Source organism: Sceloporus occidentalis, unplaced genomic scaffold (assembly GCF_023333645.1).
Source record: "Sceloporus occidentalis isolate IW3139 unplaced genomic scaffold, rSceOcc1.0.p SCAF_1, whole genome shotgun sequence".
In the NCBI taxonomy this organism is placed as follows: Eukaryota; Metazoa; Chordata; class Lepidosauria; order Squamata; family Phrynosomatidae; genus Sceloporus; species Sceloporus occidentalis.
Genome location: NW_028316981.1, coordinates 252,224,123 through 252,247,260, shown reverse-complemented (window position 1 = coordinate 252,247,260; position 23,138 = coordinate 252,224,123). Strand labels below are relative to the sequence as shown.

Here is a 23,138-nt window from a genome sequence, read left to right as displayed (position 1 = left end):
GACATTTTGGTGGCCGTAATAAAAATACTACCTAATTCTTGATTTTTTTAAAAAAATACAGAGAACACATGACTACTTCATTTTTTATATGCATGTCAGACTCACCTTTGAAAATTGTTTTTGATTTAATTATGGTTCCTGTCTTTGGCTGCCTTCAAACCTAGGAAAGTGAGATAAAAGTGTTTCAGATAAATATGTCTGCATAGAGGAATTTTACTCCCCCCCCCACCCCCGAACAGCCTTACCCTGAACCCCTCAACACCACAGCTCATGCTGTTTGGGAAATAGCTGTTTAAGGACCGCATATAGAGAGATCATGGCACACTTCTCTGGATCACACCATTGCTTTTTAACAGAAACAGTTTCCCCAAGTAATTAATCGCCAAGGCATATGCACAGCCTCTTCAGTCAGATACTTAATTGAGAGTAGGTTGCAGGATTCTATGGAAATCTAAACAGACTATCATACTGTGAATGAGATCAAAGGACCCAGGTGCCTGGGGAAAACAAGGGCTGATAGCTTAGACAAGGAGGTGCATTTATCTTATAAATCCAACCACTCTGTGACACAGAACTCGACCACAGCAGGTAACTAGAATGATTGAACAGGATGTGCATAATTAGGTAGATTTTATTACTTGGGTATTAATAAGTTAAAATAATTTAAGGTATTGTATGGTTAGGAATCTGGGCCAAGTACACTGGTACCCCGGGTTACGAAATTAATTCGTTCCGCTATTCCTTTTGTAAGCCGAAAATTTCGTAACCCGAAACGCTTTTCCCATTGAAAATAACTAATGCGTTCCATGACCTCAGACTGAACCTGCAAGTCAAAACAAAGTCACAATAGAGGCCTATTAAGCTAAGTACCCTACAATACAAGTTGCCTGAGGCACTAAAGAGCTTAACAATGACTGGCAGGTCCATTCTAAACTTTCTAATGATCTTAACAATGACTGGCAGGTCCATTCTAAACTTTCTAATGATCTTAACAATGACTGGCAGGTCCATTCTAAACTTTCTAATGATCTTAACAATGACTGGCAGGTCCATTCTAAACTTTCTAAAGGATAAAGAAAAAAAGTTTTTTTCTCTCTTTGATGGTTCTGGCATCTCAGAGTCAGGCAGGAGGAGGAGGATGAGCTCTCAAATCATCACACCCATGACCAAAGCACCCCAAATCTAAAAAAGCAACCCCATGGTCACACTCTCTGGCCCAAACTTGCAAAAGTCCCACCCCACACTCTCAAATCATCACAGCCATGGCCAAAGCACACAAGAACTCAAGCCCATAGGCCAGAAACCCAAAATCTGAAAATGCCACCCCAAAGTCACACTCTCTGGCCCACATCAAATCAAGGCCAAACACATCTCACACTTTGAAAACATCACAGCCATGACCAAACCACCCCAGAACCCAAACTCAAAGGCCAGAAACCCCAAATCTGAACATGCCACCCCATGGTCACACTCTCTGGCCCACATCAAATCAAGGCCAAACATGCAAACCTCACATCTCACACTTTGAAATCATCACAGCCATGACCAAACCACCCCAGAACCCAAACTCAAAGGCCAGAAACCCCAAATCTGAACATGCCACCCCATGGTCACACTCTCTGGCCCACATCAAATCAAGGCCAAACTTGCAAAAATCGATGCCCACACTTTGAAAACATCACAGCCATGACCATGCCACCCCAGAACCCAAACTCAAAGGCCAGAAACCCCAAATCTGAACATGCCACCCCAAGGTCACACTCTCTGGCCCACATCAAATCAAGGCCAAACACATCTCACACTTTGAAAACATCACAGCCATGACCATGCCACCCCAGAACCCAAACTCAAAGGCCAGAAACCCCAAATCTGAACATGCCACCCCATGGTCACACTCTCTGGCCCACATCAAATCAAGGCCAAACTTGCAAAAATCGATGCCCACACTTTGAAAACATCACAGCCATGACCATGCCACCCCAGAACCCAAACTCAAAGGCCAGAAACCCCAAATCTGAACATGCCACCCCAAGGTCACACTCTCTGGCCCACATCAAATCAAGGCCAAACACATCTCACACTTTGAAAACATCACAGCCATGACCATGCCACCCCAGAACCCAAACTCAAAGGCCAGAAACCCCAAATCTGAACATGCCACCCCATGGTCACACTCTCTGGCCCACATCAAATCAAGGCCAAACTTGCAAAAATCGATGCCCACACTTTGAAAACATCACAGCCATGACCATGCCACCCCAGAACCCAAACTCAAAGGCCAGAAACCCCAAATCTGAACATGCCACCCCAAGGTCACACTCTCTGGCCCACATCAAATCAAGGCCAAACACATCTCACACTTTGAAAACATCACAGCCATGACCATGCCACCCCAGAACCCAAACTCAAAGGCCAGAAACCCCAAATCTGAACATGCCACCCCATGGTCACACTCTCTGGCCCACATCAAATCAAGGCCAAACTTGCAAAAATCGATGCCCACACTTTGAAAACATCACAGCCATGACCATGCCACCCCAGAACCCAAACTCAAAGGCCAGAAACCCCAAATCTGAACATGCCACCCCAAGGTCACACTCTCTGGCCCACATCAAATCAAGGCCAAACATGCAAACCTCACATCTCACACTTTGAAAACATCACAGCCATGACCAAACCACCCCAGAACCCAAACTCAAAGGCCAGAAACCCCAAATCTGAACATGCCACCCCATGGTCACACTCTCTGGCCCACATCAAATCAAGGCCAAACTTGCAAAAATCGATGCCCACACTTTGAAAACATCACAGCCATGACCATGCCACCCCAGAACCCAAACTCAAAGGCCAGAAACCCCAAATCTGAACATGCCACCCCAAGGTCACACTCTCTGGCCCACATCAAATCAAGGCCAAACACATCTCACACTTTGAAAACATCACAGCCATGACCATGCCACCCCAGAACCCAAACTCAAAGGCCAGAAACCCCAAATCTGAACATGCCACCCCATGGTCACACTCTCTGGCCCACATCAAATCAAGGCCAAACATGCAAACCTCACATCTCACACTTTGAAAACATCACAGCCATGACCAAACCACCCCAGAACCCAAACTCAAAGGCCAGAAACCCCAAATCTGAACATGCCACCCCATGGTCACACTCTCTGGCCCACATCAAATCAAGGCCAAACTTGCAAAAATCGATGCCCACACTTTGAAAACATCACAGCCATGACCATGCCACCCCAGAACCCAAACTCAAAGGCCAGAAACCCCAAATCTGAACATGCCACCCCAAGGTCACACTCTCTGGCCCACATCAAATCAAGGCCAAACTTGCAAAAATCGATGCCCACACTTTGAAAACATCACAGCCATGACCATGCCACCCCAGAACCCAAACTCAAAGGCCAGAAACCCCAAATCTGAACATGCCACCCCATGGTCAGGCCCATTCTAAAGGATAAAGAAAAAAAGTGTTTTTCTTATCTTTGCTGGTCTTGGCATCAGAGTGAGGCAGGAGAAGGAGGAGGAGGAGCTCTCAAATCATCATAGCCATGACCAAAGCAACCCCAAATCTAAAAAAGCAACCACCCCAGAACCCAAACTCAAAGGCCAGAAACCCCAAATCTGAACATGCCACCCCATGGTCACACTCTCTGGCCCACATCAAATCAAGGCCAAACACATCTCACACTTTGAAAACATCACAGCCATGACCATACAGTACAAAAGTGTTTTTCTTATCTTTGCTGGTCTTGGCATCTGGTCCTGGCATCTCGGAGTGAGGCAGGAGGAGGAGGAGGAGGAGAGGGGCAGCCCAAAAAGCCAAATTTAAACCAATTCAAGCAATTTAACCACTTCAGCCAATTCAAGCAATTTAACCACTTCAGCCAATTTATCCAATTCAAGCAATTTAACCACTTCAGCCAATTTAGCCAATTCAAGCAATTTAACCAATTCAGCCAATTTAGCCAATGCCACCAATTTAACAAAGTTAACCATTTTTTTAAAAAGAATTTGGTGTTTTTTTTTAGGGTCACCTTTTTTTTAAGGGTCACCTTTTGCCTTCTTGGATGACGGTTCTCCCGCTCTAGGGAAGAACTGGTCCAAGGATGTCTGCTTTTGCCGGCCCTTAAGCAGGTTCTTAAAATGGCTAAGGCAGACATTATCAAAATGGGCAATGGCATGGCTGGTGAGCACCTGCTCAGGGTGGTGCTTCTCCACAAAGGAAGCCACATTGTGGAATTGCCTCAGAATGTCTTTAATGTCTGCCGTTGGCAAAGATGCCCCCGCAGCCTCCTCCTGCTGGCCCCTGTCGAAGTGGAGCACGTCCTCGTCCACGGCCGAGTGTTGCATCGCCGCCAAGGCCTTCAGGTCCTCTGTTGTCAGGTCCTCGTTGTGCTCCTCGAGGAGTTCCTCCACGTCCTCGTTGTCCACGTCGAGTCCCAGGGACCTCGCGATGGACACGATCTCGTGCACCTCTTCCTCTTCACCTGGCTCAGCACCCTCGGACTGTGACCCTTCCAAGGAAGAAGCATCAGGCCACAGCTTCCTCCATGCAGCAATCAGGTTGCGCCTGGTGATCGCCTGCCAGGCCAAGTCCACCATCTTTAAGCACACCACGATGTCAAAATGCTGCTTCCAGAACTCACGAAGGGTCAGCTGTGTGCTCTCGGTCACATCGAAGCAACGCTTGAAGAGGTGCTTGGTGTACAGCTTCTTGAAGTTGGCGATCACCTGCTGGTCCATGGGTTGCAAGAGGGAGGTCGTGTTGGGTGGCAGAAACTGGACCTTGATGAAGGAGAACTCCGCGAGGATGTCCTTCTCCAGGCCATGCGGGTGCGCAGGAGCATTGTCCAAGAGGAGGAGGCACTTCAGGGGCAAATCTTCTTCCTCCAGGTACCGCTTCACTGTCGGGGCGAAGACACTGTTGATCCACTCGACGAAAAGGAGGCGTGTCACCCATGCGCGGCCATTGGAGCGCCACATCACTGGCAACCTGTCCTTCTGGATGTTGTGTGCCTTGAAGGCCCTGGGATTCTCGGAGTGGTACACCAACAGGGGCTTGACCTTACAGTCCCCGCTGGCATTGGCACACAACGCAAGTGTGAAGCGGTCCTTCATTGGCTTGTGGCCTGGCTGTCTCCTCTCCTCCTGGGTGATGTAGGTGCGGCGAGGCATCTTCTTCCAGAAGAGGCCCGTCTCGTCGCAGTTGAAGACTTGCTGCGGGACGTAGCCTTCCTCCTCCACCATGGCCTTGAACGCGACGACGAATGCTTCAGCGGCCTGGTGGTCTGCGCTGGACGCCTCGCCGTGACGGACGACAGAGTGGATCCCGGTCCTCCTCTTGAACCTGTCGAACCAGCCACGTGATGCTTTGAAGTCCGGGGTGGCTGGCTCCTCCTGCGAAGAAGTTCCTTCGCCTGCCTCCTTGCTGGCCAGGTCTTCGTAGATGGCGGTGGCCTTCTCGCAGATGACCGAGGTGGTCACAGTGTCCCCGACTCGCTCCTTTTCCTTGATCCAGAGGAGAAGCAGGCGCTCCATCTCCTCATGCTTCGGTGTCCTCTGCTTGGCGATGGTCGTCACGCCTTTCGCTGGAGCCACAACAGCTCTGATGGCCTCCTTCTGCTTGAGGACAGTGCCAATCGTCGATGGGTTGCGTCCATACTCCTTGGCAATGTCCACCAAGCGCACGCCCCTCTCGTGCTTGGCAATGATGTCCTTCTTGTCCTCCAAGGACAAGGGAGCCCTCTTCTTCTTCTCACCGCTTGGCTTGGGAGCCATACTGTAGCTCAAGCCTAAAAAGGACAAAAGGCACAGGCACTGAGCAAAAGCCACAATTGGAAACCACCCCCACCCCCATGGTCACACTCTCTGGCCCAAACTTGCAAAAGTCCCACCCCACACTCTCAAATCATCACAGCCATGGCCAAAGCACACAAGAACACAAGCCCATAGGCCAGAAACCCAAAATCTGAAAATGCAACCCCAAAGTCACACTGTCTGGCCCACATCAAAGCAAGGCCAAACTTGCAAAAGTCCCACCCCACACTCTCAAATCATCACAGCCATGGCCAAAGCACACAAGAACACAAGCCCATAAGGCCAAAAACCCCAAATAAGAAAATGCCACCCTATGGTGAGAGTCTCTGGCCACATGTGACCATAGCCAAAGTGTTAAAAGTCTCACACCACACTTTGAAAACAGCACAGCCATGAAGAAATCAAAGCAGCAAATGAAGCCCATCATCCCCAATTCAGAGCATGCCACACTAACAGCAAAAAACCCCAAAAAAAGCAACCCAGCAGCTCTAACCCATCATCCACACATCAGAGCATGTTACCCAAACAGCAAAAAACCCCAAAAAAAGCAACCCAGCAGCTCTAGGCCATCATCCACACATCAGAGCATGTTACCCAAACAGCAAAAAACCCCAAAAAAAGCAACCCAGCAGCTCTAACCCATCATCCACACATCAGAGCATGTTACCCAAACAGCAAAAAACCCCAAAAAAAGCAACCCAGCAGCTCTAACCCATCATCCACACATCAGAGCATGTTACCCAAACAGCAAAAAACCCCAAAAAAAGCAACCCAGCAGCTCTAACCCATCATCCACACATCAGAGCATGTTACCCAAACAGCAAAAAACCCCAAAAAAAGCAACCCAGCAGCTCTAACCCATCATCCACACATCAGAGCATGTTACCCAAACAGCAAAAAACCCCAAAAAAAGCAACCCAGCAGCTCTAACCCATCATCCACACATCAGAGCATGTTACCCAAACAGCAAAAAACCCCAAAAAAAGCAACCCAGCAGCTCTAACCCATCATCCACACATCAGAGCATGTTACCCAAACAGCAAAAAACCCCAAAAAAAGCAACCCAGCAGCTCTAGGCCATCATCCACACATCAGAGCATGTTACCCAAACAGCAAAAAACCCCAAAAAAAGCAACCCAGCAGCTCTAACCCATCATCCACACATCAGAGCATGTTACCCAAACAGCAAAAAACCCCAAAAAAAGCAACCCAGCAGCTCTAACCCATCATCCACACATCAGAGCATGTTACCCAAACAGCAAAAAACCCCAAAAAAAGCAACCCAGCAGCTCTAACCCATCATCCACACATCAGAGCATGTTACCCAAACAGCAAAAAACCCCAAAAAAAGCAACCCAGCAGCTCTAACCCATCATCCACACATCAGAGCATGTTACCCAAACAGCAAAAAACCCCAAAAAAAGCAACCCAGCAGCTCTAACCCATCATCCACACATCAGAGCATGTTACCCAAACAGCAAAAAACCCCAAAAAAAGCAACCCAGCAGCTCTAACCCATCATCCACACATCAGAGCATGTTACCCAAACAGCAAAAAACCCCAAAAAAAGCAACCCAGAAGCTCTAGGCCATCATCCACACATCAGAGCATGCCACACTAACAGCAAAAAACCCCAAAAAAAGCAACCCAGCAGCTCTAACCCATCATCCACACATCAGAGCATGTTACCCAAACAGCAAAAAACCCCAAAAAAAGCAACCCAGCAGCTCTAACCCATCATCCACACATCAGAGCATGTTACCCAAACAGCAAAAAACCCCAAAAAAAGCAACCCAGCAGCTCTAACCCATCATCCACACATCAGAGCATGTTACCCAAACAGCAAAAAACCCCAAAAAAAGCAACCCAGCAGCTCTAACCCATCATCCACACATCAGAGCATGTTACCCAAACAGCAAAAAACCCCAAAAAAAGCAACCCAGCAGCTCTAACCCATCATCCACACATCAGAGCATGTTACCCAAACAGCAAAAAACCCCCAAAAAAGCAACCCAGCAGCTCTAACCCATCATCCACACATCAGAGCATGTTACCCAAACAGCAAAAAACCCCAAAAAAAGCAACCCAGCAGCTCTAGGCCATCATCCACACATCAGAGCATGTTACCCAAACAGCAAAAAACCCCAAAAAAAGCAACCCAGCAGCTCTAACCCATCATCCACACATCAGAGCATGTTACCCAAACAGCAAAAAACCCCAAAAAAAGCAACCCAGCAGCTCTAACCCATCATCCACACATCAGAGCATGTTACCCAAACAGCAAAAAACCCCAAAAAAAGCAACCCAGCAGCTCTAGGCCATCATCCACACATCAGAGCATGTTACCCAAACAGCAAAAAACCCCAAAAAAAGCAACCCAGCAGCTCTAACCCATCATCCACACATCAGAGCATGTTACCCAAACAGCAAAAAACCCCAAAAAAAGCAACCCAGCAGCTCTAGGCCATCATCCACACATCAGAGCATGTTACCCAAACAGCAAAAAACCCCAAAAAAAGCAACCCAGCAGCTCTAACCCATCATCCACACATCAGAGCATGTTACCCAAACAGCAAAAAACCCCAAAAAAAGCAACCCAGCAGCTCTAGGCCATCATCCACACATCAGAGCATGTTACCCAAACAGCAAAAAACCCCAAAAAAAGCAACCCAGCAGCTCTAACCCATCATCCACACATCAGAGCATGTTACCCAAACAGCAAAAAAACCCCAAAAATGCAACCCAGCAGCTCTAGCCCATCATCCACAAATCTGAACATGCCAGTAGCAAAACCCACAATCCACACTTTGAAAACACCAAAAAAATAAAAATAAAAAAAATAAAAATTAAAAAAAAATTAAAAAAATTTAAAAAAAATAAACAGCACCCCAGCACCCCAGAGCAAAAGCATGGTCACACTGTCTCAGCCCACCCCACCCCACAAGAAGAAGGTAAAAATCCATCAACCTACCGGTAGAGAAATTGCTGATGGCCGGTCTTGATCCGAAGATATGGCAAAGCCAGAAAAAGTCCAAAAGTCCCAAGGCAGAAAGCTAGGAAAAGTCTGAACCGCAACCAAGACTAGAGCTCCAAAGAGACTCTTTGTCACCAGTCCGCAGGGCCAGACAAAGGGGGCAGATCAATGGAAGCCGGCTTTTATTTCTCAAGGCAAGCCACCCCCCCCCCCAATTTCGTTAGCCAATGCAATTGATTGGCTTGATTTCGCAAGCCAATCACTGCTGCTAACGAAATTCAAAAATCGCGCCAAAGCTAACCCCTAACCCAGCCCCCTGGGTTAGCCGTTAGCCCTTGAAATCCCTGGAAAGCCTATCGCTGCACTTTGCATCATTTGAATTTCGCGCCGAAAAGAATTGCGTAACCCGAAAAATCTTTCGTAACCCGGGACAGTTTTTTTCCAAGCCGCGTTTTTCGTATCCCGAAAATTTCGTAACCCGGGCCTTTCGTATCCCGGGGTACCAGTGTAGTAAGAGAAAGAGTTTTTCAACACTTATTGCACTTGAAATTTCTTGAGTTCTCATGTTATTTAGAAGGAAGCATGTTTTGGGGTTGGAGGGGCAGGGTTGGAAGTATTAGGGCTAATTAACTTCAGAAATTAATTCTATTGCCAATAAATAGCTGCTAGGTTTTTTTTTTCTTTTCATTTTGTTTCTTAATGTTCTGTGTAGTACACGGATTGATGCAAAGCAGTAGATAGGCAAATTATTTTCTGAGAAGCAGTCAAGTTTAAACATTGCCCATGATTTTCTTCATCACATTTTCTTCCTTTCTCCAAGAAGCCAGTAAATTCTATGCAAGAGATAAGTAACAGATATTTTTTCTTTGTTGTCTTATTTATATGAAATGTCTTTCTTTTTGTCAGCTATAGACTTAAAGAATGGCTCTGGGGAGTTGTACCAAGGGCCGGCCCGTGGAAAAGCTGACACCATTTTCACTGTGTCAGATGAAGACTTTATGGATGTCGTGCTAGGCAAGATCAATCCACAAAAGGTACGGATGTAGAATTAATTCTGTCATAGCAAACACTCACCTTTCAAGTGGACCGTTAATGTTAAAGTAACACGTTCTCATTCATAGACACGTAGAGATGCTAAAACACACACCTGCTTAGGGGCCCTCATCTCCCCACATTGAGAACAAACATAACCGTTTCTCATCTTCAACCACCTAAGCTTTAATTCTGATTTTGACTATATCTAGAACCTTTGTCAACTCAGGTGCACATGATTCTGTTCAACAGCAGTAAATGTGCAGCTTTGACCATGCAAAGGGGAAATGTGTTGTAAACTGTCTGCTACAGTAATATTCCTAGGAAAGCTCAAGCCTGTAACAGCTTCCTTTCTGTTTTGAAATCATATTCTTTCTTCAGTTTTCAGGCTGGATTTGCGGTACACAACCTCATGGCTTCTAGAGTCAGCCCCTGTCTCCAGCTGCCCCCATATATCACATGGCTGAATTTCCCCCCTTCCTGCTGATATACTAGGAATTTCATAGAAACCACTTTTTTCCTGATTCTATTAGCTGTCATGAAAACATGATCTGATTCAGGATCATGAAGGCAGGGGAAGGGGAAAGAAGTGTCTCTACCTCTTTGCAATTCAAAGAAAAGGGATTGTTGGGATGCTTGTATGTGTCTTTGTGTGCAATAGTGTGTGTGTCCAGGTAAGTGTGTGTGGCCCATGTGTCAACTTCATATGCAGCCCTTGGGACCTAAATTGTTTGGCATCTGTTAATTAAATAGTCCTCCAGTGATACATGAATGTAGAGTCTTGTTTATTGTTATACCTCACTACAATAACAGTTAGGACCAATGATGGAAGCAAGGCAGAAGAAGGAAGTAATCCCCTTCTCCAGATAGCATCGATCCTGTCATAGTATTAGATTTCTTCAGAGTAGATGTTTTATTCTGCTTAATTTTTGGTTAGGCCTTATAGGAGAGGAGGCAGACTAATTGTTTTTTTTCTCTCTGCTTGCTGTAGGCATTTATGTCTGGTAAGCTAAAAGTTAAAGGAAACATCATGCTGAGCCAGAAGCTGGGGACGATACTCCAACAGTATGCGAAGCTGTGAATTCCCTGCTGGATTGAAGAAGAAAGGAGCCATTTCTTTTTCAGAATAACCTGAAACCTTATGCAAATCTTCCATTACATAACTTCTGACTTTAGACTTTTATTGCTAACACGCAAGTTGCCTCAGTTCTTGCCGATTCAGATAATTGGTACAGATGCAATGGGTTAACATTATATTGAACTCCTTTTCCCTTCTTTCTTCTCTGTTTAAAATTTTTAAACTTTTTAACTCATTCTTGAGATCTTCTTCCAGTTAAAACATATGTAGTTAATATATTTCTGTATGAAATTAAAACTTAATTAAATAAAACATACTTTTTACATCTTCTTGAATTCATTGCCTTAAATTGTATTTTTGGTTCATTATTTTGAAAGAATGTGTATATCTTTAGGTATTGGTGGACAGTACTCCACCCTGAATTAGATAACAGGATTGCAGAGACTAGCAGCTCCCTCCTCTGTGGTTGCTACTATTTGTTATTGTCTAGACAGTATACAAAGGCAATACTCACAAAATTGCCTTTCCTGCAGGTGCATACTTTTAAATTGGAATGGGGAACATTTAGCCTTCCAGCTGTTTTGATCTACTATTCCCAAAATCCTTTACTATGGGGAAGCCTGACCTAAAATACTGAAGCACATGTGGAGAGATATGCAATTCATCTTCCTCTTAACTTCACCACACAGCATGCTTAGCTTCATAGACTTGTTTTGCCCACTCTTCACTTCTGAATCCATCTTCTAATATGCCTATGGAAGAAGACATTGAGCCACCACTAGGAAAGGCTAGGCTGCATATTGGTATTATAGCCTGGCAACGAGCAGCAGCAAATTAGGAATTCAACAAATTACTTTCAAGATTGGTTTCTGATGGTGACTTGTCTAGGTCAGTGCTGGATCCCTTGCCAAACCATTTCCTGCTCCCTCTCACTACTACTATGTTTTTTTTCCTTGTAAGAGTAACACTCATGTACTCCACCCTGCTTTTCATAAGCAGGAGAAGCATGGACATCAATCTGGTTGAAGGAAGACAGAGTTCACCTCCAAAGGTCAAAGTGATATTGGCTAAGCTTAAGGTAGGCAAAATGCGGCCCTAAGGCTGCATGAGGCCCCCAACCCTGCTTTTATAGTCTTTTAAACTTTTCAGTCTTTTCCTGACAAAAATGTTGCCTCTTTGAAGTGCCTTCAAAAATAATGATTCAGCTATAAAACAGGTTGCCTCCTCTGTGCAATATTTCACATTTTGAAATGCATTTTTTTCAAAATCCCCGAGTGGAGATCCAGCCTCATCTGGTTCTATTTTCTTTGCGGGGAGTCTGTCCAGCCGCTGGAGGTTTCCAGGTGCAGAAAATTTCTCCCTTAGACTCATCACAGTTGTCCAGCTCTGGTTTAGATTTATATAAAGTCTGCTACTTCATATCCTCATTTTATTGTCATTCTTGTTACTATTTGTTGTCAGGTTGGCTTCGATTTATGGCAACCATCTTCAAGAGCACTGGTCATCAATAGCCCTACTTTTGTCTTGCAAGCTCAAAGTCATGGTTTCCATGATGGAGTCTATCCACTTGTAATGCAGTCTTCCTCTTTTTCTACTGCCTCCTACTTTATCATTTGCAGTGAGTCCTGTCATGTCATGATGTGTCCAACATATGAAAGCTTAATCATTTTGGTTTCTGGTGAAAGTTCAGGCTTGATTTGCTCTTGGACCCATTCAGCTGCCTTTTTGGCAGTCTACGGTATCCACAGAACCTGCCTCCAGCATCATATTTCAAATGAACCAATCTTCCTGTCAGCTTTCTTGCACAGTGACACATAGAAATTGGAAATACTATGGCATATAATTTTGACTTTAATCCCACTTTAGCACTTCCTTTCCAAACTCGTAGGATTGTATTTCCTGTGACGTAAGAGGCTATCCTCAGTCTAGGTGCTTCTAATTTTTCTGAGACACTTGCTGCGACCCAGACTACATGTGCTCACTGGTCAGCAGTGAGGAAAGGGAGGTGACACTGGTAGAAGATCTCTCAAAGACTACAGCAAGGGCAGTTTAGTTAAAGCATGTTAATATTGCATTGGAGTATACTTGAATGCCATTTATTCTGAAAGGCTTATGATGATGTCCTCACTATACATATTTAACTGAACAGTAATATCTAAAAACTATGGTGCACTGCAGTAATATCTAAATGCAGTAATATCTAAAAACTATGGCGCACTGCAGCTATATATGGGATCCAATTAGCTACAATGTGATGAAAATTAATTTAATATTATTGCAATATTAAAATGCAAGCAGATAACATAGTGCTTGAATACGACCAGTAGCAATTTGGTAGCACTGCTGTTCTTATTTGCCATTGACATCAACTCATGGTGGCCCAATAAATGAGAAACTTCCAATAGCTGCAGGCATCAATTGCCCTCCTCAGATCTCCCAAACTCATGGCTGTGGCTTCCTTGATTTAGTCAATCCACCTGTAATGGGGTCTCCCTCTTTTCCTACAGCCTGTTTACCATGCATTATCTCTTTCATGAGCCACACCATCTCATGATATATCCAAAAGCTACAACCGCAGCTTAATTATCTTCACTTCTATTGAGACCTTGAGCTTGATTGGTTCTAATACCCATTCACTTCTTTTTTCAGTAGTCCCTCGTATCTACAGCACTCTTCTCCATCACCACATTTCAAATGAATAGATTTGGTTACTATTGGTTAGTTCTGTCTAAAGTATAGCGAAAGGAATCTGAAAGGGATGAACTTTAGCATTTCAGAAGTATGAGGAAGAGAATGCTGATATCTAATGTGGCAAAAGAAACATGATATATAATTGGTCTGAAGGGCCAGAAAGTGACCCATGGGAGAGAGTAGGTGAGAGCTAGTGATGCAAAAACAAAAATATGAGTTCAAATATTACCTGTTTCTCCCGTAAAAATGACTTCTGCCTCAGGGGGCTGCTGTGATCAAACAGCTTCTGGAACATGGATTGCTTGGTTATTTGTTGGACATCTAGCTCATAAACAACCCTACTTGAGGTGTAATGGGCCAGCTGAGCCTTTGGACATTTCTTTAAGGCTTGTATGGCATGTAACTTTTTAAAAAACAAACAAACTAGGTTCTCTTTGAACTCATGAAAACAGTACACAAACACTGTATCTAATAACAGAACTGTCTTTGGCATGGTCTGAACTCTAATCAAAAAAGAATTATTTTAGAAACCTTATTCGTGGGGAGGGATTGCTTCCTAAGATGAGAAAGGCATGTAGATGGTGAAGGAAGGATTTGTGTCTTAGATGTCTCTTCTAATTTGCTACAACAAAGCTGAAATTTGGAAGCAGCAAAGCTATGGTTTTTTTTTCTTTATAGAAGACACAAAAGGGAGAAAAATTGCCTTTTTTGGTCACTCCTGCATTGTCAAAATGACGCAGTGAAACTAGGAAGTTTTCAGCACATTCAGGGAAGTAATAATCCTCCCACCGCTTCTCCAGAAAAAAACAACTAGGAGTTCACAATCGTAGCTTAAAGTAAACTAATTGTGAGATTTTTTTAAAAAAAATCTCATTGCTCTTAAAGGACACGTTTATGCAATCCATTAATCTTTAGAACAGGAAGTGCGTGAACCACATTTCCTGACTGTGGTGTTTCTGTAACCTTTTATGAGAGTTTATAAATCACTCCCAGTGCTGAGGAATAGGTCACGCTTGGTTTTGGACATGTGAAACAGTAGGATCTCTTTTGATGTAGGCATTAAATAGGGATGCAGGAAGAAAGCAAAGAAGTGGCATGCACCTAATAATAATAATATAAAGATTTATTTATATCCCGCCCAATCACGAAGAATCCGGGCGGGTTACAACAATAAAATACATCAATTACAATAGAGTTAAAATCAAACCCTAGACCTACCGCTCCCCGTACCCAATACTAAAACAGAATTAAACAATAATAGTATAAAAAACATTAAAAGCATTTTAAAAAAGGTAGAAACATAGGCGGGGAAGAATAGACAAATGAGGGGACAATATCTCTGTATCTGGGGAGGGTAACTAAGTTGGAAAGGCCTGCTGGAAGAGATCTGTCTTGAGTGCTTTCTTAAAAGCTGTCAGAGTGGAAATGTGACAGATCTCCTCCGGCAGGTCGTTCCATAGTTTAGGAGCAGTAGTAGAGAAGGCTCTCTGGGAAACTGATGTTAGCCTAGATTTTTTTTGTCTGTAGTAGATTTCTTCCAGAAAGTAGTAGTAGATTTCTTCCACCTTAGTGTACGGGGCAGACAATAGGGAAGAAGGCGTTCCCTCAAGTACTCTGGGCCCAAGCCATGTAGGGCTTTAAAGGTAATCACCAACACCTTGTACTTTGCCCAGAAACTAATAGGCAGCCAGTGCAGGGATTTCAGGACCGATGTTAAATGGTCCTTCCTAGAAGTTCCCGTGATCAATCTGGCTGCAATATTTTGTACCAACTGAAGTTTCCGAACTTGGCACAAGGGTAGCCCCAAGTAGAGTGCATTACAGAAGTCCAATCGAGAGGTTACCAGTGCATGTACTACTGTTTCCAGGTCCCTCGGCTCCAGGAAGGGGCGCAGTTGGCGTATCAGGCGAAGCTGATAGCAGGCACTCTTGACTGTCGCATCCACCTGAGCTGTCAGTTGGAGCGACGAGTCAAGGAGGACCCCCAAGCTGCGAACAGAATCCTTCAGGGGAAGTGTGACCCCATCCAGAACTGGCTGACACAACTCCATTCCTGGATTCGGGGTTCCTATAGCGAGTACCTCCGTCTTACCTGGATTCAGCTTGAGTCGGTTTTCCCTCATCCAGTCACCTACAGTAGATGGCACATCATAGAACAAACTTATGGACAACTTAGTACTTGTTTGTACATCAGGGCTGGAGTAAGACCTTTTGCTCCCTGAGTCAAAACAGCAGCCCCCTCCCTTGCCACTGCTAAGTGTAGGCTGCCAAGGCAAGCCATGATAACTGATCACTAACTGAAATGCAATAATACTTAACTTGTCCTTTCATGACACCCAAATTGGCTGCCTGGGGCAGCCTTCTCATTCTATCTAATGGCAGAGCCAGCTCTAGAAAAAAATAGGCTTTTTTTCCTAGTGCTTATTTCAAGCCAAAGAAAATCTTGTTAGCATATTAAATACAGTATGTGAATGCCTGCTTTGTGTTTTAACTAACCACAACAATTATAGGCTCTAATTTGGAACAGGTTCTTCCCCCTGTTTCCAGGGCTAGTCCAGTGGCATCAGTAGGGTGTGCAGGCAGTGGGCCCTGCACTAGGTGGCAGAAATATGACTGTAAAAATGAACATTTCAGGGTTTAATGACTCCCTGCATTTGAAGCCAATATTGAACTGAGATAAAAACATCTCTGAACAACTGAACAAAATGGCAATGAATGGGCAGGTCATGTGCCCATGAGCAGTGCAGTGGTGTTCCTACGCAGCACCTTGACTCCTCGGTGTGCTAACACAGTTGAAGTGAACAGCATGGCTGTCAGTGCCAGCTGCTGCCCTGAGTTGTGGTCAGGTGAGTAGGGAGGCAGAGGTAGAGGTGGAGGGCCATGAGGGTAACACCATGAGTTACCACATCGAGTGACACCAACCTTAGTGACATGACTAGGCCAGCCATACCAGAGAGAAGCAACTACCTAAGGAGGCAAATATTGGGTGTCAAGAAAGGGTAGTGTAATGTCTTGAGCCAGCCCTACCTATTTCACAGGACAACAACTGCAATGTGAAGCATTCTTCAACAATACCTTTTGCTGGGCACTGCCTAAGATTTCACACCTCTAGGTGAAAAAATATATAACAGAAAAAAACATAGAGAAGAAAAGGATCTGAAGAGCCGTCTTATCCCAATCCTTGCCTCTCCACTGACAGAAAATCACCCAACTTCTGCATGAAAATCTCTGACAAGGAAGAATCTGAGGCAGTTTGTTTCACTGTGGAACAGCTTTCAGGAAGTTCTTCCTAAAGTTTAATTAAAATATCCTTGCAATTTGAATCAAAGGGGGTGTTCCCACTTGTGATTTACAACGGTTTAAAATACACCAGTATCAGTTAAATCGATTCAAAATAACCCTGGTCTTATCCCGTGTTCCGAATCGCTTTTTTTCTTCGTTCTCATTTACCAATTGATTCGCTTTAAGTGATCCGCTTTCGTTCCTAGTCAAATAAAATGGTGTATATATAAACCGGTTTTAGCCTTATTTCATTGCCACTCACCATTTTGGGCCTGTCAATCAAAGCAATGTCATCATAACGTCACTTTTAAATTTTGCGGTTTGTTATAAAAGAGCCAATGAGGAGGCGCTTAAAGTGCCTATGAGTCCTCCAATTATTCGTGGGGAAGGATGGTTGAGGGAGAGAAAACTGCCTCCCCAAAGCACTTCTGCTGCCTTGGAAGAAAGACCCCAGGCTGGGGGAGGCTGCAGGCAAAGCGAATTTGGGGAGCCCAAGCTGTTTCCAGAGGAACTATGGGATGGGTTTTGCAGAACATCATCCCCGCTTCATGGCTCCCAAGACAGCCAGGGAGCATCCCTTCAAAGAGCCCAGAGATCAATGGGGGAGGCTGCAGGCAAAGCAAATTTGGGGAGCCCAAGCTGTTTCCAGAGGAACTATGGGATAGGTTTTGCAGGACATCATCCCTGCTTCATGGCTCTACAGACAGCCCGGGGAGGGAGCACTCTTCCCCAAAGATTCTCTTTCCAGGGTTGGAAAATGGGATCAAGGAGGAGAAGGCAGATTCCGTTTGGGAAAGAGAGATGGAAAGGCTCTATCCCCCCCCCCCCCCCGATTGCTGTGCATCCTCCCTCTCCTCCGTTACAAATGGTGTTCAATGACACACACACACACACACACACACACACTGTCATGCCCAGCCTGGAGGATGGCTTGGAGGACTCAGAGGATGAGCTAGAGCCCCTGGGACCTGAACTTGTAATGGAGGAGCCAGAGCCCCTGGGGCTTGAACCTGTAATGGAGGAGCCAGAGGCTGGCCCTAGTTCTGCTGGAGCAGAGTCTATGGCCCCTCCAGAGGTTCAGCAGCCAAGTTTGCCTGGTGCCGAGGCTGTGGACATGGAGGAGGATCTGGGCAGTGTGCCTACCTTCAATGAGCGTCAAGCAGAAAGAGAGGGCCTTCGAGGATCTCGGAGGCTTTATCAGAAGCGTCTTCGTAATCAGACACAGCTGAAGGCCGGCTCCTTGCCTTCTTAAGCACCTGGAGCATGTGTGGTTCTTTGCCAGTGGATATCTGACTCTTTTAGAGGAAAGACTCTGTCTCTGGCTCCTTTGGCTTCTTGTCTTGACTACCTGGAAACCTTGACCTTGGACTGCTTCATCGACCTGCCTATCTGTTACCCTGAACCTCGGACCATCTGACAATTCTCTTGGTAATCCCTTTTGCTAGAACTACTGTCAATCTCCAGGACTGTGTAGCTTACACTGACTTTGCTGTGCTGGGAGGGGGTTTGTTTGTTTGAGAACTAGCTGCCTTATCAGCCCTTTGGCTGCTTTCCCGGACACACACACATATCCAGGGTTTCCTGTGTCTCCCCAGATTGGGAAAGAGAGATGGAAAGGCTCTATTTCCCCAGAGATTGCTGTGCATCCTCCCTCTCCTCCATTACAAATGGGCTCTCCCCACACAGAGGGGAGGATGCAATCCACCGGTGGAAGCCTTTAAGAGTCCTTTGGCAGATGCAGGTGCTTGAGGGGCTGGGACTTCAGGCGCTTAAGTGCTGAAGAGATTAAGCGCCTTTAAACCATTAAAATTTAAAAAAATATCATTATCTCTTATTGAAAGACCACAGTGGACAAAGGGGTCAGGGAAGCAAAGATGGCGACGGCCATGACGGATGGGGACAGAAAGGGTGACTCCCCCAAGCCAGCCCATTGCGCTTTGCTCCTCCCATCCAGCTAGCCCTACATCTGAGGCTGATCGTTCCTATTTAAATAACCCGATTCCTATCGCAAATCAAGGAAAAAATGTAGGTTCGACCCTTCTATTTTTTTAACACGGGTTATACACCTTTAACACAGATTAAATTAAAATACGATTGACGATTCGAATTTTAGTGGGAACGATTGCGGGTTGCTCTAGAACTGTTCTAGAGTTAATTCGGTTTCTAATAGGAATGATGTACCTTGAATTCGATTTGTAGCACGGAGTATAAGCCAATGGGAACACCCCCTTAGTCTCTGAAGCAGCAGAACACAAGCTTGCTCCATCTTCCACATGACAGCTCTTCAAATATTTGAAGATGGCTATCATATTACTTCTCAAGTTTCCCTTCTCCAGGCAAACATACATAGCTCACTCAGCCTCTTTGCTTTCAAGTGTAAAAAGTATTTAATGTTAAATCCAAATAGCAGAATACAAAGTGGAACTTGTATGCTAAACAATGCCAAATATCCTAATATTTTTATGACTACACTGAAACTAGGTTTTTTTTCTTATTCTTTTAAGCAAATCCTCATAGTATGTCTGTGACTGTTTGTTCAATATGTTCTGGATTTCTTATTGGCAGAGAGGAGTTCTTGTGCTCCCCCTCCATTGACAAACTTTTTGTTTTGCCAGTAGTATTGTATTTATTTTCCATTTTATATCTGATCAGTCCATTTACATTCCTTTTTTATGAGATGTGGCATGAATTCCATCTTGGCCCTTCAAATCTGACAATGCCAGGGAAATTATCAGAGCCAATATCCTCCAGCATTGCCCCTCCAGGCCCTTCTCTGGCATTTTCTCATTTCACTTTACTATTTGTTGGTGTTGAAAGTGTGTTGCCTTGCAACACAGCTCTGTTAGGCCCTTAGGTCTGCAATATCTCCATGTTCCTTAGGCTAACAGCACTGCATTTTCATGACACAGTTATCAAGAGAGACTGGTGGCAGACTCTGGCAGAGGATCCATACACAGTGGTGGTTGCGGAGGATGTACTCCCTTAAGGAAGTGTGATGCCTGCTCCCTTGCTGACATTTCATATGGGGAGGAACTTCCACTGTTTTGTGCTGAGATGCTTTATAGAAGCTGAAAAATGCAGCGTGGGCAGTAGCACCAATGAATTTAAGATGCGGGGATTTGCTAAACTGCATTTTCTGCTTCTTCAAGGAAGAAAGCAAAAGCTTCATTTAGAGCAGTATGTAGAAAGCTATCTTTGAATAACTTGGGTCATTGGGATAACTTGTCCAATTTGAGTTTCACCCGCTGTCTCCTGCAAGGGCTTAGTGCATTTCCGTGGTTGCCTGCATTATGGCCTTCTGAAGGCTTTTGCAATTCATTTCTGTCTTCTGCAAATCAGTTGAAGTATTACAGCTCAACATCCTCTTAAGCGACCCATTTAATGGCCTTTAAATAACATGCAAGAATAGAAATGAAATAGGGGCAAAGCTTATAATGTGTTTGCCTTCACTTCGGCCTGGTTCTGTCTGTGCTACTGGCTATTATGCCTCCAAGCCACTGGAACTGCTCTTAATTAGGTTATTCCGGAGGATTTCACTGCACCTAAGCACTGTCCTCCGGAATTACTGATATTTCTGCTTAGATGATGGCAGGTGCATTCCTTATTTAAGAATCACTTGAAATATGAATGTGGTGATAAAAAGATACCAGCTTCATAGTCTCTGCATATTTGAAGAGGAGGGGCTGACTTCCAAGTAGATGGGTCACTTAAATGCTTTCCTATGTTACAGAAATGTAGACTGCCACTAAATGTAGAGTGCCATTTTTTTCGTCCTGGTACTTTTCCCACTGAGGGGTCTTCACAATGGTTTAACAGTCATTTATTACACAGCTGACTCATAGTATAAGTAAGGACACTGCATGACAGGCAGTAAAATGTTGTTGTGAGCTAAGACTCACAACTTGCTGCCTTGAGCCTGAGGTCAAGAGGGTGTCTCCTCTTAAAGCAGATATGGGCAAAATGCAGCCTATACATTACATTTCTTCCTCCATCAATTTTCTTTGCAAATTTTCTCAAAAATATTATTGCCCCAAATGCCTTCTAGGGTGTATAAGAAGTTTGGGAGGCCTTTGGGCCAATTTAGATCCAGAAGAGGCCTTTTGTTAAAAAAAAAAAGTGCCTTGCTCTCACTCCTTGTTGTACAAAAAAAAAAAAGTTATCGCCTGGTCTAAAAGGACCTGAGGTGTGTGTGAAAAAATAGTGAAAATGCTCTCCAAATTTTCCAAGAGGGTATTTGGGTGCATTTTTTTTTGTTGATGTGCAAGCAAGGGTGCAGCCTTTCATGGCCTCCTGAGAAACTAATGCATCCCCCTAACCTCCCAGTTTCCCACCCTTGTAATAAAGTCAGCTGAACTGTCAGCAGGATCTTACTTCGTTGTGTCTGACTGGGATAGAATCTTTCACTGCCCCTGAGGCATTAGGCTAATGGCCAAGTGGCGGGTGAGAAGACTACTTGTGGCATACTGTACACAGTCCTGTCCTCCAACAGAGGAAAGAAGTTAGGCAGCCCAGCACAACAGTTTGGGCCATGTTGGGATGTTCCCCACTCCTGCCATCTGCTTCTTGTAGCAGTTGCCTCACTTTCTCTAATGGTAGGGCTGACCTTGTGTTTAGAATACGGTTATTTTGAAAATATTCTGAAAAGCAAAAAAGAGGACACATTTACAGGCTGATTACTTCACATTACTTGAAACCACCAATTGCTACAACTCTGACTTTAAATATTCTTACTGTATGAACTGTGATAATTGCTACTAGAAATATTCCTAAGCTTCATTGTATTGGTTTTTTGGAGGGGAGGGTTGGGCTATGTGGCCATGTTCTAGAAGAGTTTATTCCTGATGTTTCACCAGCATCTGTGGCTGGCATCTTCAGAGAATGCTTTCTCTGAAGATGCCAGTCACAGATGCTGGTGAAACATCAGGAGTAAACTCTTCTAGAACATGGCCACATAGCCTGACAAACCCAGAAAAAACTATGGATGTCGGCCATGAAAGCCTTGGACTTCACTTCATTGTATTCTTTTTTGCCCCCACCTTCTTCATATCTTTCAACAGCCACCTCACTCCGTACACCAAGCTGCCATAAGGATGATGTATGGTAATTCTAGAAGTATCCACGGGTAGCCATGTTAGGCATATATCAAATCCAGTAAAAAATTCACCAAAAAGTGATACCTTACTGGCTAACCAAAATGCACAATATACATGTTGCAAGCTTTTGAAGCTTCACTGACTTCTTGGACCTTATCACACATGGGGGGGGGGGTTTGCAGCTCAGATCTGCAGTCACTCCTGTTCTAACAATGCAAAGCATGATGTTTTTCCACACCAGATCCAGAGTCACTCCTCTCTAGCAATTCGGATTGGGGTTAAAACGTCATGTTTTTCCACACCTGGTTGCCTTTCTGTTGTCCTTCCGAAGTGAAGGGGAAGAGAAGTCACTTCGATTCCAAGCAAGTCACGTGATGCGGACTCAAGCAAAGGGGAGTGAATGCACATTGTATTACCACACCAGAGCATACTTTGAGGGTTCAACGATTCGAATCGGCCCCCTTGCACATGCTCAGTGGGGCTCTGGACACTGTCCTCCTTCCCTGCCTCCTCCTTAGCTGTCATTCTTCATTGGGGTCTAGGAGAAGGCAGGGGATGATGGGATAGGTTTCTGGGGGTTTCTGGGGCCAGGATCAGGATGCAGGAGCAGTCAGGGGATGATGGGATAGGTGGCTGGGGGTTGCTGGGGCCAGGATCAGGATGCAGGAGCAGTCAGGGGATGATGGAATAGGTCGCTGGGGGTTGCTGGGGTCAGGATCAGGAAGCAGGAGCAGTCAGAGGATGATGGGATAGGTGGCTGGGGGTTGCTGGGGCCAGGATCAGGATGCAGGAGCAGTCAGGGGATGATGGAATAGGTCGCTGGGGGTTGCTGGGGCTAGGATCAGGAAGCAGGAGCAGTCAGAGGATGATGGGATAGGTGGCTGGGGGTTGCTGGGGCCAGGATCAGGATGCAGGAGCAGTCAGGGGATGATGGAATAGGTCGCTGGGGGTTGCTGGGGCTAGGATCAGGAAGCAGGAGCAGTCAGGGGATAATGGAATAGGTGGCTGTGATACCCATGCTACTTTATATAAATTTTGGAATCAATGATAACCCTTGGATGACCCCTGGCCAGACTCCTAGCCTGTCCGCCATTACTGGCAAAGCGAGAGGACATGTACACCTCCCCTGAGGGGAGCAGCCACATTAACATCTTAGA

The 23,138-nt window shown here is 45.0% G+C and overlaps 1 protein-coding gene across 1 annotated transcript in view; it reads left to right on the top strand.

Annotated features, from left to right (window-relative positions):
• The window catches only part of HSD17B4 (hydroxysteroid 17-beta dehydrogenase 4), a 98,988-nt gene extending 87,737 nt beyond the window's left edge, over nucleotides 1-11,251 (top strand). The window contains exons 23-24 of the mRNA XM_089491805.1: nucleotides 9,713-9,840; nucleotides 10,830-11,251. Coding sequence (XP_089347931.1) covers nucleotides 9,713-9,840; nucleotides 10,830-10,919 — 218 coding nt within the window. The 3' untranslated portion in view covers nucleotides 10,920-11,251. The remainder of the gene's footprint in view (nucleotides 1-9,712; nucleotides 9,841-10,829) is intronic.
• The last annotated feature ends 11,887 nt before the right edge of the window (nucleotides 11,252-23,138 follow it).